Raw genomic sequence first — 19478 nt, forward strand, 5'->3', positions numbered from 1 at the left:
AATCCCAGAATCTGAACCTCCTCTGGGTCATCTTCAACATCAGCATATCCCTTTAGATAAGAGGCCCCAAACTGCTCCCAATATGCTAAGTGAGGTCTCATTAGTGGCTTATTAAACCTCAACATTACATCCTTGCTATTATATTCTAGACATCTCAAAATGAGTGCTACATCACATTTGCCTTCCTCACCACTGACTCTACCTGTAAATTAACCTTTAGAGAATCCTGTACAAGGACTCCAAAGTTCACTTGCACTTCTGATTTTGAATTTTCTCTCCATTTAGAAAAGTCTACCCTTTAATTTCTTCTACCAAAGTGCATGAGCATACACTTCCTGACACAGATTTAAGAATGGGCAGAGAAGTGGCAGATGGAAATTCTCCAATCTTTACTTCCTCAAAACTACATGCTCCTCCACCTATCTTCGTATCATCCACAAACTTGTCATCGAAATACTAACATATAATGTAAAAAGAATCAGTTCCAATACAGAACCATGGAAAACCATTGGCCGCTGGTGACCAATCAGTAAAGGCTCCCTTTATTCCCCTCTTTGCTCCTGCCAATCAGCCGCTGCTTTATCCTTGCTAGTATCTTTCCTGCAATACCATGGGCGCTTGGCTTGTTAAGCAGCCTCGTGTGTGGTACCTTGTCAATGGGCTTCTGAGAATGCAAGTACACAACATCCAGCGATTCTCCTTTGTCCGTCCTGCTTGTTATTTCCTCAAAGAATTCAAATGGATTTGTCAGGCAAGATTTTCCCTTGAGGAAACCATGCTGACTGCAGCCTATTTTATCATGTGCTTCCAAGTACCCTGAAACCACATCCTTAACAATGAACTCCAACACGGAGGTCAGACTAACTGGCCCATAGTTTACTTTCTTCTGCCTCTCTCCCTTCTTGAAGGGTGGAGTGACATTTGCAATTTTCCATTCACAACCATGCCAGAATCAATTGATTCTTGAAAAATCTTTACTAGTGTCTCCACAATCTCTTCAGCAACCTCCTTCAGAACCCTGGGGTGTATACCATTTGCTCCAGGTGACTTATCTACCTTCAGACCTTTCAGTTTCCCAAGAACCTTCTGCCTAGCAATGGTAACTTTACACCCTTCTGCCCTGCCCCCCCCCCCAACATTCTTGAACTTCTGGCATACTGTCAGTGTCTTCTAGTAACGACTTGCAAACAGCTCGTCCACCATTTCCTTGTTCCTCATTACTACCTTTCCAGCATTATTTTCCATAGGTCCAATATCCACTCTTGCCTCACTTTTACACTTTATATATCCAAAGAAACTTTTGGTATCCTCTTTAATATTGTTGGCTAACTTACCTTTGTATTCCATCTTAATGAGTTTTCTCATTGTCTTCTGTTGGGTTTTAAAAGCTTTCCAATCCTCCAAATTTCCCACTAATTTTTGCTCCATTACAGTATATGCCCTCTGTGGCTTTTATGTTGGTTCTGACTTCTCTTGTTAGCCATGGCTGTGTCATCTTGCCTTTGGAATACTTCTTCCTCTTTGCAAAGAATGTTTCCTGTGCCATCCAAATTGCTTCCAGTAATCCCAGCCATCGCTGCTCTGCCATCATCACTGCTAGTGTTCCCTTCCATCAATTTTCACTAGCTCCTTTCATGCCTCTGTAATTCCTTTTGGTCCACTGTAATACTGATACATTTGATGTCAACTCCTCAAATTGCAGGGTGATGGCCATCAGATTCATTGTTTCCCCCAAGGGTTCCTTTACCTTAATGTCTCTAATCAGTTCTGGTCCATTGGAAAACACCCAGTCCAGAATAGCAGATCCCCTTGTGAGCTCATGAGCAGCTCCAAAAAGCCATCTCATGGGCATTCTAGAGATTACAATTTCTTCAACTTCTGGTAATTCCTTCCTCCACTCTTTTTCCAGTCCCCATTCTAGTTACCTTTTCACTTCTCCTTACCTGCCATCACCTCCTCCGATGGTCTTTGATGGTCCACTGTCCCCTTATTACGCTCATCTTCAGCCCTTTTCCTCTCCTAACTTCTTGTTTCATCTTCCCCTGCCCTCACAACCAACCACCTTCCTTCCCTCTGCTGGCCTCAACAGCACTTGCTAGTTTGTACTTCTTCTGACACCCCCCCCCCCATCTTAATTCTGGCTTTTGCCCCCAATCCTTTGTAGTCCTGGTGAAAAGTCCATGCTGCCTGCTTTGCTGCGTTTCTTTAGCTTTTAGTGTGCTGCATGGAGGCAGCTTGATCCTGTAGTCTCCCAGCTATGAAATATGGCTTGCACAGCACAAAAACAATAGACACCACATGAATCAAAGACACTCTGTCACTGCGGCAGTCTCTTTATGCTGGGACAGCCCCTATAATGCACTTAGCCACACTGAAATGCTGGGATTTCAGGTCTCATGGCAACCACTGCATGGTCCAAGGATTGGTGGCCAATGGTCCATGTGCCCCATTAACAAGGCTGCCTTGAAAAATCAACTGTTAAATACTCTCTGGCCCAAAAGGGCTAATTTTATAATCAGTGATGTCTTTTTCCATGACAGGTGAAAATTCGATCTCCTCCAAAAGTTTAACATTTGCTTCTACCATAGTACAAGGTAGATTTTGGTTCCTGTAAATTGATCAAGCAATGAAATACATTTTTACTTTCTACTTATTATCTGTGGGAATTCATTAGTCTGACCAGCAAAGCAAACTGTTTAGTAACTTCACTGTTACTAAATGTCACATATCCACTTGGTCAGAATCGGTGACATTTAAATATAGGATGTGCTCAGGAAACGAACAAACCTGATCTCAGCAGCAAGCACCTCCCCTTCATCTACAGTTATACAATCTGAGTCCAATTCTGCACTGCAGTGGCTAAAATGGTTTCATCTGACTCTCAAATCTAGCTTGCATGAATGTAACATCTTTCACATGGTACAAACACCCAAGGAGCTTTAACAAAACTAGGCAGTCACTAGAAACACACACAAGATGCTGGAGGAACTCAGCAGGCTAGGCAGCATCTATGGAAAAGAGTGAACAGTCGATGTTCTGGGCTAAGACCCTTCTCAGCTGATGAAGGGTCTCGGGCCGAAACGTTGACTGTTTACTCTTTATCGTGTCATGAGAATGTTTGGGTGGAATCCGAGAGATTGCCAACAATCAAATCATGCGAGGAGATTAAAAAATGTCCTATGTACTGAAGAAATAACAACACCATGAGACACTTACAGCTGGAACAATAATCTAAGCTCGAGACAAGAAAAAAAAACTAGCCTCCGTTTAATAAAACACAACATATTAAGTGCGGTGGGCAAATACAGTATAACAAAACCTTAAGATACTTACCAGTAAGCAGGCTAGTTAGAAGGCACAGGCTTAAGTGAAAATGGTAATGATATAATGAGACCTCAAATGGTCAAAAGTCTCCCTCAATTATTAAATATATTTATTGAACATTCTCAGATGAGGCTTGCATCCTTAAATAGATTGTCTATAAACACAAAGCTACCCACAGCAGAATGAAGCAGGAAACAAATTACAAATCCGCTTATTTTATCCATTTGTTACAGTCACTGTTTATTCCAATCTTCAATATTCAGAAGGGACTGGGTCAATTTGAACAGGTATGTAGATTTTGCACATGAAGAGGTACATCAAACACTAGTTTATGCAAGAACTCAAGAGTGGGTAAATTATGTGCTGATTTTCATGTGTAGTGATAAAACAAAATACCAATTGTTGCACAGAGAAATGGTTTAATGTAGAAACAATAACTAGCGATAAATTTATTTCTGTTAAAACACTGATAAAAGCTGCAGATATGCAATCCAACTTTCAAATCAATTTACTCTTGCAGTGAGCTATCCTTCAGGTGACTTCTACATTAAACAGAAATTAGCTGAAATAAGAACTGTGGGAGAAAAGACCAGCTGTAATTTGCAAGAATGTGGACCTATAACCTGTCAAATTGTAGAACAACAAAAAAGCAATTCCTAAAATATATGAGCAAGTTGAAAAGGAATTTGCCTTGCATTGAGTATACAAGGCACTTAAATATCATAGGGTCTGCTGTTTCACATTCTAAACCTGGTTCCATGAAAGTCAATAAAACAGAATTTCAGATGCACAGTATAATATAAAGCCACTATTATATGTTTGCTATACATATCTGGGACTAATTTATGCTTCAAAATCTTTCCTCAAAGAGTCTACACTTAATTGATCTGTTTACAAGAGCCTGTTTCTTCCAGAGTGCTAATCAAGTTTATCCCAATTGGACATCTAAGATTATTTAAAGAACATGCTATACTTTTAAAGCTATGAGTAAATACCAGTGCTAGGCTGTCACATCACCCCTTCAGCACTCAAATAGTAGGGTTAGCAATTGATGTTGCTAATATACTATACATTTGGAACTTTTTGTATCAGATTAGATGACCATATATTTTGAAGTAAAAGCCTGTAACCAGATTTTACAGTTTTTTCCTTGGAAAGTGGAAATGGATTTTTATACTTAGAAACTTAATTGAAACATCTTGACATTGCAGGTACATTAAACAGATTATTGACTTTTATTTATTGGATTAATGACCATTACTGCAGCTCTTTAAGTTTTTCTTCCAAAGTTGATTGATTTGCTCCAGAAAACTCGAACACCTAAAGAAAAAAAAAGTTAAAAACAAACATTAAATATGCATTTATATAACTTTAATAAGATCTTTTTAGACTTTCAGACACATTTGTCAGAACTAATTTTCATTCAAGGGGCTGCTGTCTCTAAAGTTTGTGTTAGTTTGCTGCAGAAATGTAAACTAAATAGTTGTTAATCAACAGTATGAAGAGGGGGTCAGTGAAAGACACATAGTTTCTGGCTCAGTTTGCAGAGACGAAGTTAAGCTTATGGAAACCCTTTTAGATGGAGTGGAGCCTATTGAGGAAACTTTGGAAATTTCCCTAACACTTTTCCACCAGATATACCTAATGTAGGCAAGGGCTGTCATAAATGCAGGACAGTGACCTGGAGGGCTTGTTTCCAGCCACTCCATCAACATTTCCATGCAGTGGGGAGTTACGGGACAGCTGAGAAAGGGGGAACAAATTAGTTCAGGATGAACAGAGGGCCTGGTTTGCCAGTTAGCTCTTCCCCATCTCAGTTACACAAACACCCATTTACATGTGGATGCTCAAGTTATGAGCAGAACCAGGATAACAAGTATAGTAACTTTATCTAGCCTGTCCCCTCCAAAACCTGAATTACCTTTTCTCCATTCTTGTAGAAGTGGAATGTTGGCATACAACTTATGCTACAATGTTCCGCAATATCCTGGAAGTAACAAACCACAAGTTAAATTTCACAGAGCTCAATGCAATCCAATCAGCATAAAGTTTACAGTGAATGGTTCTATGATTACGTGAATGCATCAGATCCCACATTGCAGAAGATTAATGGACACTCTAATGCAGGTACCGCAAGGTAAATTTAATATGAATGATACGAGAGCAAGGGACTTGGTGGAGTCTAGAATAGAAGAGTACATTTCGATGTTTCAGGTGTAGGTAATGTTGGTCATTGAACCTGCTGTTACTCTGCTAATGACTGGAATCACGATAGATTTTAGGAACCTTTACACCTCCTTTGGTGTAGGATATCAGATGATGTTATGGAGACTTCTGTACCACAATGCCAGTGAATCTTCTCAATGCACTATTCATACATTTAACATTACTGAAATATTCAGTCTGATGTATTCTGACTTACTGCTGCATCATCCACGTCTACTTCACAGAAAATTACATCTGTATTGACTGCTGCCAGTTTCTGTAGAAATAAAATATTTTCAGTTAGCTGCAAATGTGTAGAGGAAGTGTTTGTGAACGTGAAGATAAAATAATTTCTAAACTTCCCTCCAACACCACCCCTGGCCTCCTAACTCCCATAACTATTAGGCATTTTACAAAATGGCACAGAGACAAAAATCAGTGAAAGTGAAATTAATGCTAAATGGGAAAAATTGGTCTACTCAGGATGGATTTTTGTCGAACAAGATCTTTAGAAGTTATGTGACTGAAGCTTTCAAAGTGTTTATACGCAGATGAACCTTATTACCACCGAATGGAAGTAAATCACAATATGCTCTTGTCCCTAATAATTTCCCCATTATTTCATTCTTTGACACTTAATACCTTAATTTTTAGTTTGTATTATCCACTTACTGCCACTTACAATGTTTGAAGAATGTCATGGAACATTACAGCACAGGAGCCGGACCTTTGACACACACCGCTGAACTAAATTCTTTGGTCTGTACATCATTCATATCCCTTTCATGTTTATTGTATATCTCAGTCCCTTACCCCAATATCGTATGTTTCCACTACTGCTTGCTGCCCATTCCAAGTGCCTACCACTCTAAATATTTCTGAATGTACGTACATTTTAAAAAATATTTCCCAATATTTCCCAGTCTGAGGTTCCATCTGCTTCAAGAGGTTAGGAATCATACTGGTGCCTCAGTGACTATTAACTGGTAGCATTCATATCTACCAGAGGAAAACAGTTACAAAAGCGTGGTTGTGGCTATAACTACTGTACCTCCTGCCTCAACAAGGACCGGTTCGCCTACCACAGCAACAGGTCTACAGCAGATGCATTATCATTGGCTTTGCAGTACCTAATCAGCAGCAAAAAAACATTAACTATTGCTTTTTGTTTAATACCATCAGCGTTTATCAACAAGCTTCTAAACCTGCAGCTGGATTCTCAACTTCCTTCCTGGGAGTCCACAGTCAGTATTGATCAGTAACAATATCTTCCTGATAATTAACATAGATACACCTCAAGATTGTGTGCTTAGCCCACTGCTCTACTCTCTCTACAATCATGACTGTATGGTTGAGCATAACTCAAAAGCCATTTATAAATTTGCAGACGACACCATGGTTATTGGTAACATTTCAGATGGTGACAAAAACACACAGGAACAAGGCAGATTGGCTGGTTGAGTGGCATCACAACCTTGCACTCAGTGTCAGTGAGACCAAAGAACTGATTGTGTACTTCAGGAAGAGGAATTTGGAGAACATCCACCAATCTTCACTGAGGGGTCAGCGGTGGAAAGGATGAGCAGCTTAAGTTCCTAGGTGTCAACGTCTCTGAGGATCTATCCTGGGGCTCAAGACATTGATGAAATCAAGTAGAAAGCACACCAGCAGCTCCACGTCACTAGAAATTTGCGGAGATTTGGTATGTTACCAAAGACTAACAAATATCGATACACGTACAATGAAGAGCATTCTGACTGGATGCATGACAGCCTGGTATGGTGGTTTCAATGCATAGGATTGCAAGAGACTACAGAAGGTTGTAAACTCACCACAGAAACAACTCCACTAACAAGGACATCTTCAAGAGGGGGTGCCTCAGAAGGTGACATCCATCATGAGGCTGCTTAACAAGATGAGCCCATGGAATTACGGGAAAGTTACATACGTGGATAGGGCGTTGACTGATTGGCAGGAAACAGAGAGTGGGAATAAAGGAATCCTATTCTGGTTGGCTGCCGGTTATGAGTGGTGTTCCACAGGGGTCTGTGTTGGGGCCGCTTCTTTTTACATTGTACATCAACGATTTGGATTATGGAATAGATGGCTTTGTGGCTAAGTTTGCTGATGATACAAAGATAGGTGGAGGGCCGGTACTGCTGAGGAAACAGAGAGTCTGCAGAGAGACTTGGATAGATTGGAAGAATGGGCAAAGAAGTGGCAAATGAAGTATAATGTTGGAAAGTGTATGGTTATGCACTTTGGTAGAAGAAATAAACAGGCAGACTATTATATAAATGGGGAGAGAATTCAAAGTTCTGAGATGCAACGGGACTTGGGAGTCCTCGTGCAGGATACCCTTAAGGTTAACCTCCAGGTTGAGTCAGTAGTGAAGAAGGCGAATGCAATGTTGGCATTCATTTCTAGAGGAATAGAGTATAGGAGCAGGGATGTGATGTTGAGGCTCTGTAAGGTGTTGGTAAGACCTCACTTGGAATACTGTGGGTAGTTTTGGTCTCCTTATTTAAGAAAGGATGTGCTGACGTTGGAGAGGGTACAGAGAAGATTCACTAGAATGATTCCGGGAATGAGAGGGTTAATATATGAGGAACGTTTGTCCGCTCTTGGAGTTTAGAAGAATGAGGGGGGACCTCATAGAAACATTTCGAATGTTGAAAGGCATGGACAGAGTGGATGTGGCAAAGTTGTTTCCCATGATGGGGGAGTCTAGTAGGAGAAGGCATGACTTAAGGATTGAAGGGCGCCCATTCAGAACAGAGATGCAAAGAAATTCTTTTAGTCAGAGGGTGGTGAATCTATGGAATGTGTTGCCACGGGCAGCAGTGGAGGCCAAGTCATTGGGTATATTTAAGGCAGAGATTGATAGGTATCTGAGTAGCCAGGGCATCAAAGGTTATGGTGAGAAGGCGGGGGAGTGGGACCAAATGGGAGAATGGATCAGCTCATGATAAAATGGCAGAGCAGCCTCGATGGGCCAAATGGCCGACTTCTGCTCCTTTGTCTTATGGTCTTATTAAGAACCTTCATCGACTGGGCTATTTCCTCTTCTCATTACTACCATCAGGATGGGGATGCAGGACCCTGATGGTCCACGCTCAATGATCCAGGGACAGCTTCATCAACAGATTTCTGAACAATGCGTGAACACGATCTCTTTATTCCTTTTTACTCCACGATTTTATAAAATGTTTCTGCGCTGTACTGTTGCCACAGAACAACAAATACATCATGAGACAGTGCTAATAAACCTGATTCTGAAGATAGGCCGAGCTGAAACTACTTCAAGCGGACGTTATAACATATTTACCCCGAATTACTTTAAATGCATGCAAGCCTGACTACACCTTCAAATGTATTGGATTGAGAAAGGGAAACAAGAAATAGCATCTCAAGTAAGTCATTCAAATACTTAAGCCCGTACTATCATTCAGTGAGATCATGGTCTAAGCTAACCACTCCAAGTCCTTCTCATGAATGAATAACCAAAAGTCTACTGATTCCAGGCCAGCTGTCAATTGTGAAACAGAGCTCTTTGTGTAGCATCCATAAGGATTTCTGGGAACAGTATAATTCTATTAATACTTACATGGAAGTACGGTTTTATCATTTTGCAAGGCCCACACCATGTTGCAGAGAAGTCAATAATGACCAGCTTGCTTCCTGACTCCTTCAGTATCATTTCAAAATCTTTCTGAAAAGCACAACAATACTAATTCAGTAACATTCAACCCATATAACACATTATACTACTTTAGGACTGATTTTAAATATTTACTCAGCCATTACATATAGGAACCTATCCAGTTATAACAGAAAAGAACATGGGACAGTACAGCAAAGGAACAGCAAACAAATTTTCATGGAAAGAGTTTAAAAAAGGTGTAAAAAAAGTCAAACTGCTGTTTTAACTGAGTTAAAAATTATGTATTGAAATGAAATACAGAGTAAATTAGAACACTATCAATACTACTACAGTATAAAACAGTGTATTAGCCACTGATGGTTATTGACAGAGGAATTATCCTGCTGTGTTCTGACTGTAAGTGAACAAGATTCGAAGCAAGGCGGCTGCGAGTGGAACGGCTAAGGATTTTCGGAGTGAGGACACTTTACTACTCGGGGTACAGAGAGGCAAGACTGCGCAGGCGCGTGACGTCAGCCAGTAAAGCAGGAAAAGTTTAAAAAGACCACCATATCCAACGGGCAGCGAAGTGAGAGGGTAGCAGAGTGATAGGGCTTTGGCTCAACGGCCTTAGGTGGTAACGCGACGAGGTGAGGTAGGTTTACCTGTGTTAATTGCGGAAAGGAAGTATGTGTGCGAGGCCGGTGTTTTGTGCTCGGTGTCAGATGTGGGAAGTCCTGGAGTCTCCCACCCTCCCAGCCTCCCAGATGGCCATATCTGCACCCAGTGTGTTGAGCTGCAGCTCCTAAGGGACTGCATTAGGGAACTGGAGTTGTAGCTCAATGACCTTCATCTGGTCAGGGAGAGCGAGGAGGTGATAGAAAGGAGCTATAGGCATGTGGTCACACCGGGGCCACGAGAGACAGGTAAGTGGGTAACAGTCAGGAGAGGGAAGGGCAAAAGTCAGATGCTACAGAGCACCGCTGTGGCTGTACCCTGGTGACAATAAGTACTCCTGTTTGAGTACTGTTGGGGGGGACAGCCTACCTGGGGAAAGAGTCTGGCCCTGTGGCTCAGAAGGGTAGGGAAAGGAAGAGGAAGGCAGTAGTGATAAGGGACTCTATAGTCAGGGGTCAGAGAGGCGATTCTGTGGACACAGGAAAAACACTCTGATGGTAGTTTGCCTCCCAGGTGCCAGGGTCCGGGATGTTTCAGATCGCATCCACGATATCCTGCAGTGGGAGGGAGAACAGCCAGAGGTTGTGGTATATATTGGTACCAATGACATAGGTAGGAAAAGGAAAGAGGTCCTGAAAACAGACTACAGGGAGTTCGGAAGGAGGACTGCAAAGCGGCCCCTGGAAAGCGGCCAGTGAAGGAGTGGAGCTTTGAGGCTTTGACTCGAGAGATTCTGGCAGTTTTGGCAGTTGGTCTGTGCAATCAAGTCAATCAAGATTTGAATAGCTCAGACTCAGCAGAAAGCAGCTGATTGGGCAATCGAGGTCAGGTGACCAAGCATTTTGAAAAGCTCTAACAGATAAATAGAGGGATAGCTCAAGCGAAGCGGCCAATGAGTGAGTGGGCCAGTGAAGGAGAGGAGCTTTGAGGCTTTGACTTGAGAGGCTTCGATGAGAAGAGGTGGAGGACAAGCTTGCTTGCAGTTAGTCTTTACAATGTCTCCTGAGACGGTAATGTGCCTCTCATGTGAGATGTGGCTGTCTTGGGGGAACGCCCCTCTCCCGCAGAGTCACATCTGCTGGGCGATCTGGAAGACCGTGTAAGGAATCTGGAGCAGCAGCTGGATGACCTTCGACTCATAAGGGAGAATGAGGCAGTCATAGATGAGAGCTACAGGGAGGTAGTCACACCTAGGCTGTCGGAAGCAGGTCGTTGGGTGACAGTCAGAGGGGGGAAAAGTGAAGGTGAGCAGACAAGTAGTGCAGAGCACGCCTGTAGCCATTCCCCTGAATAATAAGTTTACCATCCTGGATACTGTTGGCGGGGACAACCGACCAGGTGTGAGCCACGGTGGCAGGGCCTCCGGCACTGAGTCTGACCCGGTGGTGCAGAAGTGTGGGACGGAGAAGAGGAGAGCTGTCGTCATTGGAGACTATAGTCAGGGGAGCAGACAGGAGATTTTGTGGACATGAGAAGGACACCACCATCCCGGGTGCCAGGGTCCGGAATGTCTCTGACTGGGTGAACAACATCCTGGTACGAGAGGGAAAGCAACCAGAAGTCGTGATACATGTTGGGACCAATGACATAGGCAGGAAGAGGGATGAGGTCCTGAAGTGTGAGTTTCGGGAACTAGGCAGAAGGTTGAACAACAGGACCTCAAGGGTGGCGTTCTCAGGATTGCTGCCAGTGCTACGTGACAGTGATGGTAAGAATTGGAGGAGATGGCAGTTGAATGCGTGGCTGAGGAGTTGGTGCAGGGAGCAGGGTTTTAGATTTTTGGATCATTGGGATCTCTTCTGGGGAAGGTGGGACCTGTACAGATTGGATAGGGTTGCACCTGAACTCGAGGGGGAGCAATATCCTTGCAGGTAGGTTCGCTGGCATGGTTCAGGAGGGTTTAAACTAATTTGCAAAAGGGGTGGGACCCAGAGCGATAGAGCAGTGAAAGAAGTGCATGGAGTAAAGCCAGATCCAACATATAGAGAGGCTTTGAGGAAAGAGAAGCAGAATGAACAGTGTAAAGACAGTAAGGTAGAAGGGCTGAAATGTGTGTACCTCAATGCAAGAAGCATCAGGAACAAAGGTGATGAACTGAGAGCTTGGATACATACATGGAATTATGATGTAGTGGCCATTACAGAGACTTAGCTGGAACCAGGGCAGGAATGGATTCTCGATATTCCTGGATTTCAGTGCTTTAAAAGGGATAGGGAGGGTGGAAAAAGGGGAGGAGGGGTGGCATTACTGGTCAGGGATACTATTACAGCTACAGACAGGGTGAGTAATGTAGCAGGATCCTCTTTTGAGTCAGTATGGGTGGAAGTCAGGAACAGGAAGGGAGCAGTTACTCTATTGGGGGTATTCTATAGGCCCCCTGGTAGCAGCAGAGATACAGAGGAGCAGATTGGGAGGCAGATTTTGGAAAGGTGCAAAAATAACAGGGTTGTTATCATGGGTGACTTTAACTTCCCTAATATTGATTGGCACCTGATTAGTTCCAAGGGTTTAGATGGGGCAGAGTTTGTCCAGGACGGATTCCTGTCACAGCACGTGGACAGGCCGACTAGGGGGAATGCCATACTACATCTAGTACTAGGTAATGAACCGGGTCAGGTCACAGATCTCTCAGTGGGTGAGTATCTGGGGGACAGTGACCATCGCTCCCTAGCCTTTAGCATTATCATGGAAAAGGATAGAATCAGAGAGGACAGGAAAATTTTTAAATGGGGAAGGGCAAATTATGAGGCTATAAGGCTAGAACTTGCGGGTGTGAATTGGGATGATGTTTTTGCAGGGAAATGGACTATGGACATGTGGTCGATGTTTAGAGATCTCTTGCAGGATGTTAGGGTTAAATTTGTCCTGGTGAGGAAGATAAAGAATGGTAGGGTGAGGGAACCATGGGTGACAAGTGAGGTGGAAAATCTAGTCAGGTGGAAGAAGGCAGCATTCATGAGGTTTAGGAAGCAAGGATCAGATGGGTCTATTGAGGAATATAGGGAAGCAAGAAAGGAGCTTAAGAAGGGGCTGCGAAGAGCAAGGAGGGGGCATGAGAGGTATTCACCAATGAGAGGGAACTTGATGATGGTGAGGACAATATGAGTGAGGTTGATGTTCTTGTGCATGTTGATATTAAGGGAGAGGAGGTGTTGGAGTTGTTAAAATACATTAGGATGGATAAGTCCCCGGGACCTGTTGGAATATTCCCCAGGCTGCTCCACGAGGCAAGGGAAGAGATTGCTGAGCCTCTGGCTAGGATCTTTATGTCCTCGTTGTCCACAGGAATGGTACCGGAGGATTGGAGGGAGGCGAATGTTGTCCCCTCGTTCAAAAAAGGTAGTAGGGATAGTCCGGGTAATTATAGACCAGTGAGCCTTACGTCTGTGGTGGGAAAGCTGTTGGAAAAGATTCTTAGAGATAGGATCTCTGGGCATTTAGAGAATCATGGTCTGATCAGGGACAGTCAGCATGGCTTTGTGAAGAGCAGGTCGTGTCTAACAAGCCTGATAGAGTTCTTTGAGGTGGTGACCAGGCATATAGATGAGGGTAGTGCAGTGGATGTGATCTATATGGATTTTAGTAAGGCATTTGACAAGGTTCCACGCAGTAGGCTTATTCAGAAAGTCAGAAGGCATGGGATCCAGGGAAGTTTGGCCAGGTGGATTCAGAACTGGCTTGCCTGCAGAAGGCAGGGGGTTGTGGTGGAGGGTGTACATTCAGATTGGAGGATTGTGACTAGTGGTGTCCCACAAGGATCTGTTCTTAGACCTCTACTTTTCGTGATTTTTATTAACGACCTGGATGTTGGGGTAGAAGGGTGGGTTGGCAAGTTTGCAGACGACACAAAGGTTGGTGGTATTGTAGATAGTATAGAAGATTGTCAAAGATTGCAGAGAGACATTGATAGGATGCAGAAGTGGGCTGAGAAGTGGCAGATGAAGTTCAACCCGGAGAAGTGTGAGGTGGTACACTTTGGAAGGACAAACTCCAAAGCAGAGTACAAAGTAAATGGCAGGGTACTTGGTAGTGTGGAGAAGCAGAGGGATCTGGGGGTACATGTCCACAGATCCCTGAAAGTTGCCTCACAGGTAGATAGGGTAGTTAAGAAAGCTTATGGGGTGTTAGCTTTCATAAGTCAAGGGATAGAGTTTAAGAGTCGCGATGTAATGATGCAGCTCTATAAACTCTGGTTTGGCCACACTTGGGAGTACTGTGTCCAGTTCTGGTCGCCTCACTATAGGAAGGATGTGGAAGCATTGGAAAGGGTACAGAGGAGATTTACCAGGATGCTGCCTGGTTTAGAGAGTATGCATTATGATCAGAGATTAAGGGAGCTAGGGCTTTACTCTTTGGAGAGGAGGATGAGAGGAGACATGATAGAGGTGTACAAGATAATAAGAGGAATAGATAAAGTGGATAGCCAGCAGCTCTTCCCCAGGGCACCACTGCTCAATACAAGAGGACATGGCTTTAAGGTAAGGGGTGGGAAGTTCAAGGGGGATATTAGAGGAAGGTTTTTTATTCAGAGAGTGGTTGGTGCGTGGAATGCACTGCCTGAGTCAGTGGTGGAGGCAGATACACTAGTGAAATTTAAGAGACTACTAGACAGGTATATGGAGGAATTTAAGGTTGGGGCTTATATGGGAGGCAGGGTTTGAGGGTCGGCACAACACAGTGGGCCGAAGGGCCTGTACTGTGCTGTACTTTTCTATGTTCTATATGTAAAGGTAGTAATCTCGGGATTACTGCCCGTACCACGTGACAGTGAGTATAGGAATAGAATGAGGTGGAGGATATATGCGTGGCTGAGGGATTGGAGCAGGGGGCAGGGATAGAGATTTCTGGATCATTGGGACCTCTTCTAGGGGAGGTGAGGCCTGTACAGAAAGGACGGGTTGCACTTGAATTCCAGGGGGACTAATATCCTGGCAGGGAGGTTTGCAAAGGCTACTGGGGAAGAGTTTAAACTAGAATTGTTGGGGGTGGGGGGGTGGGAACCAAACTGAAGAGACTGGAGAAGAGGCAGCTGGCTCACAAATAGAGAAAGCTTGGAGATGGTGCGTGAGGGAGGATAGGCAGGTGCTTGAGAAGGGACGCAGTCAGATCGACGGTTTGAGATGTGTCTGTTTGATTGCAAGGAGTATTGTGAACAAAGCAGATGAGCTTAGAGCGTGGATTAGTACTATGATGTGGTGGCCATTACAGAGACTTGGATGGCTCAGGGACAGGAATGGTTACTTCAAGTGCCGGGTTTTAAATTTTTCAGAAAGGACAGGGAGGGAGGCAAAAGAAGTGGAGGGGTGGCTCTGTTGATCAGAGATAGTGTCACAGCTGCAGAAAAGGTGGACACTATGGAGGGATTGTCTGCAGAGTCTCTGTGGGTGGAGGTTAGGAACAGGAAGGGGTCAATAACTCTACTAGGTGTTTTTTATAGGCCGCCCAATAGTAACAGGGATATCGAGCAGCAGATAGGGAAACAGATCCTGGAAAGCTGTAATAATAAGAGTTGTTGTGGTGGGAGATTTAAATTTCCCAAATATTGATTGGCATCTCCCTAGAACGAGAGGTTTAGATGGGGTGGAGTTTGTTAGGTGTGTTTGTAAATACAACTTTACTGGATCAAATAACGACAGCACAAAAAGATCGTTATTTATCTTTTCACCCATTTATTTCTTCGAGATCAGCCGGCGAGTGAACTTGGACCCGACATCAGGGAGAGACCCTTTCTCATCTCCCTGGCGGTTCTGCAAGCTCACTGCCTGATGTCAGAATTGTCAGAAGTTATAAGGCCACCGATACAAAAGTACAATCAGTTTGATAACTATTCTGGCCAAGTCAGTGGACTATTGATACAAAAGTACAATCAATTTGTTAGATACTCCAGCCATGTTAATTAAAGAAAGGAATGTCCTACCTGGTTTGCTGGAGCCACAACTTAATGACAAAGATAAGAACATCCGTCAAATTTGCGCTTCAATTAAGAAAGGAATGTTCTGTCTAATTTCCATCAGGTACTGCTTTTTGTCAAAATCAAAAGGTGTGAAAAGCCCAGAGACATCTATGTAGATCTGGGCGAACTTTAATCATCTTGCTCCAAAGAAGGCAGCTGTGAGACATTATTCAAACACACTGCAGTCACAGACATAGTCAGTACTTAATCCATTGTTTACAGGGATCTGAGAATCCCCCATTCCCTTAAACTTTATCATGTTCAGGAAGGATTCTTGACACAGTATGTAGATAAGCCTACAACAGGAGAGATTGTACTTGATTTGGTACTGGGAAATGGACCCGCTCAGGTGTCAGATCTCTGTGTGAGAGCATTTTGGAGATAATGATCATAATTCTATACAACAGCATTGGAGAGGGATAGCAACAGACAAGTTAGACAAGTGTCAAATTGGAGTAAGAATTATGAGGCTATCAGGGCAGGAATGGAAGCTTAAATTGAGTACAGATGTTCTCAGGGAAAGGCACGGAAGAAATGTGGCAAATGTTCAGGGGATATTTGTGTGGAGTTCTGCGTAGGTATGTTCCAGTGAGACAGGGAAGTTATGGTAGGGTACAGGAGGCCGTATCTTGGGTAATGATGAGTTTGAGTACAGAGAGGAAATTAAGAACCTGGTGGCATGCTGCGAAGACAATAACCTATCCCTCTACGTCAGCAAGATGAGGGAATTGGTTGTTGACTTCAGAAGGAGTAGCGGACCGCACGACCCAACTTACATTGGTGGTGCGCAAGTGGAACAGATCAAGAGCTTTATGTTCCTCAGGGTCAAAATCACAAATGACCTGACTTGGTCCAACCAAGCAGAGTTCACTGCCAAGGAGGCCCACCAGTGCCTTTACTTCCTGGGAAAACTAAAGAAATTTGGCCTGTCCCCTAAAACCCTCACTAATTTTTATAGATGCACCATAGAAAGCATTCTTCTAGGGTGCATCACAACCTGGTACGGAAGTTGTTCTGTCCAAGACCGAAAGAAGCTGCAGAAGATCGTGAACACGGCGCAGCACATCACACAAACCAATCTTCCGTCCGTGGACTCATTTTACACCGCACGCTGTCGGAGCAGTGCTGCCAGGATAATCAAGGACGCGACGCACCCAGCCAACAGACTTCATCCCTCTTCCCTCCGGGAGAAGATTCAGGAGCTTGAAGACTCATACCGCCAGATTTGGCAACAGCTTCTTTCCAACTGTGATAAGACTGCTGAACGGATCCTGACCCGGATCTGGGCCGTACCCTCCAAATATCCGGACCTACCTCTCGGTTTTTTTTTTTGCACTACCTTACCTCCAATTTTTCTATTTTTTATTTATGATTTATAAATTGTTTAATATTTACTAATTTTAACTGTTTTTAGTATTTTTTATATTTAATATTTGTAATCCACAGAGTGTGAAGTGCAGAATCAAATATTGCTGTGATGATTGTATGTTCTAGTACCAATTGTTTGGCGACAATAAGGTATAAAGGAACCGTAGTATACAAAGGCTGTAGTAAATCTAGTCAAGAAGAAAAGCTCACAAAAGGTTCAGAGCTAGGTAATGTTAGAGATCTAGAAGATTATAAGGCTAACAGGAAGGAGTTTAAGAAGGAAATTAGGAGAGCCAGAAGGGGCCATGAGGAGGCCTTGGCGGGCAGGATTAAGGAAAACACAAGGCATTCTACAAGTATGTGGAGAGCAAGAAGATGTGAAAGACTAGAACCTATCAAGTGTGACAGTAGGAAAGTGTATATGGAACCGGAGGAAATAGCAGAGGTACTTAATAAATACTTCAGTATTCACTGTGGAAAAGGATCTTGGTGATTGTAGTGATGACTTGCAGCAGAGTGAAAAGCTTGAGCATGCAGATATTAAGAGAGAGGATGTGCTGGAGGTTTTGGAAAACATCAAGTTGGATAAGTCGCCGGGACCGGATGAAATCTACCCCAGGCTACTGTGGGAGGCAAGGGAGGAGATTGCTGAGCCTCTGGCGATGATCTTTGTATCATCGATGGGGACGGGAGAGGTTCTGGAGCATTGGAGGGTTGCGGATGTTGTTCCCTTATTCAAGAAAGGGAGTAGGGATAGCCCAGGAAATTATAGACCAGTGAGTCTTACTTCAGTGGTTACTAAATTGATGGAAAAGATCCTGAGAGGCAGGATTTATGAACACTTGGAAAGGCATAATATGATTAGGAATAGTCAGCATAGCTTTGTCAAGGGCAGGTCGTGCCTTACGAGTCTGATTGAATTTTTTGAGGATGTGACTAAACACATTGATGAAGGTAGAGCCGTAGATGTAGTGTATATGGATTTTAGCAAGGCATTTGATAAGGTACCCCATGCAAGGCTTATTGAGAAAGTAAGGAGGCATGGGATCCAAGGGGACATTGCTTTGTGGATCCAGAACTGGCTTGCCCACAGAAGGCAAAGAGTGGTCATAGATGGGTCATATTCTGCATGGAGGTCGATGACCAGTGGTGTGCCTCAGGGATCTGTTCTGAGACCCCTTACTCTTCATGATTTTTATAAATGACTTGGATGAGGAAGTGGAGGGATGGGTTAGTAAGTCTGCTGATGACAGAAAGGTTGGGGGTGTTGTGGATAGTGCGGAGGACTGTCAGAGGTTACAGCGGCATTGATAGGATGCAAAACTGGGCAGAGAAATGGCAGATGGAGTTCAACCCAGATAAGTGTGAAGTGGTTCATTATGGTAGGTCAAATATGATGGCAGAATATAGTATTAATGGTAAGACTCTTGGCAGTGTGGAGGATCAGAGGGATCTTGGGGTCCAAGTCCATAGGACGCTCAAAGCAGCTACGCAGGTTGTCTTTGTGGTTAAGAAGGCATACGGTGTATTGGCCTTGATCAATTGCGGGATTGAGTTTAGGAGCTGAGAGGTAATGTTGCAGCTATATAGGACCCTGGTCAGACCCCACTTGGAGTACTGTACTCAGTTCTGGTTGCCTCACTACAGGAAGGATGTGGAAACCATAGAAAGGGTGCAGAGATTTACAAGGATGATGCCTGGATTGGGGGGCATGCCTTATGAAAACAGGTTGAGTGAACTCGGCCTTTTCTCCTTGGAGCGATGGAGGATGAAAGGTGACCTGATAGAGGTGTGTAAGACGATGAGAGGCATTGATCGTGTGGATAGTCAGAGGCTTTTTCCCAGGGCTGAAATGGCACAGGTTTAAGGTGCTTGGGAGCAGGTACGGAGGAGATGTCAGGGGTAAAGTTTTTACTCAGAGAGTGGTGAGTGCTTGGAATGGGCTGCTGGCAATGGTGGTGGAGGTGCATTCGATAGGGTCTTTTAAGAGACTTTTGGATAGGTACATGGAGCTTAGAAAAATAGAGGGCTATGGGTAACCCTAGTAATTTCTAAGGTAGGGACATGTTCGGCACAACTTTGTGGGCCGAAGGGCCTGTATTTTGCTGTAGGTTTTCTATGTTTCTATGTAAAATCAGCACAGACACCTAGTGCAGATAATGGACTGCCTGAGGAATTGAGGATATATAAAAAAAATCATTTTGAACCTATGTAACCTCTGGCTAAAAGAATAATTGGGACTGAAGTAAACTCTGTTTTCAGCAGTTAGCTGAAAGAAGCCGGCTTATACTAGTTCTCTCTTAATTT

At 43.7% G+C, this 19478-nt stretch overlaps 1 protein-coding gene across 1 annotated transcript in view; it reads right to left on the reverse strand.

Moving 5' to 3' along the window:
- Positions 1 to 3547: 3547 nt before the first annotated feature.
- Positions 3548 to 19478, reverse strand: part of txnb (thioredoxin b) — a 29244-nt gene continuing 13313 nt past the window's right edge. Inside the window, exons 2-5 of the mRNA XM_072258148.1 lie at positions 9137 to 9241; positions 5747 to 5806; positions 5246 to 5311; positions 3548 to 4644 (exon numbers count right to left, since the gene is read on the reverse strand). Coding sequence (XP_072114249.1) covers positions 4582 to 4644; positions 5246 to 5311; positions 5747 to 5806; positions 9137 to 9241 — 294 coding nt within the window. The 3' untranslated portion in view covers positions 3548 to 4581. The remainder of the gene's footprint in view (positions 4645 to 5245; positions 5312 to 5746; positions 5807 to 9136; positions 9242 to 19478) is intronic.

This window comes from Mobula birostris, chromosome 5 (assembly GCF_030028105.1).
Source record: "Mobula birostris isolate sMobBir1 chromosome 5, sMobBir1.hap1, whole genome shotgun sequence".
Classification (NCBI taxonomy): Eukaryota; Metazoa; Chordata; class Chondrichthyes; order Myliobatiformes; family Myliobatidae; genus Mobula; species Mobula birostris.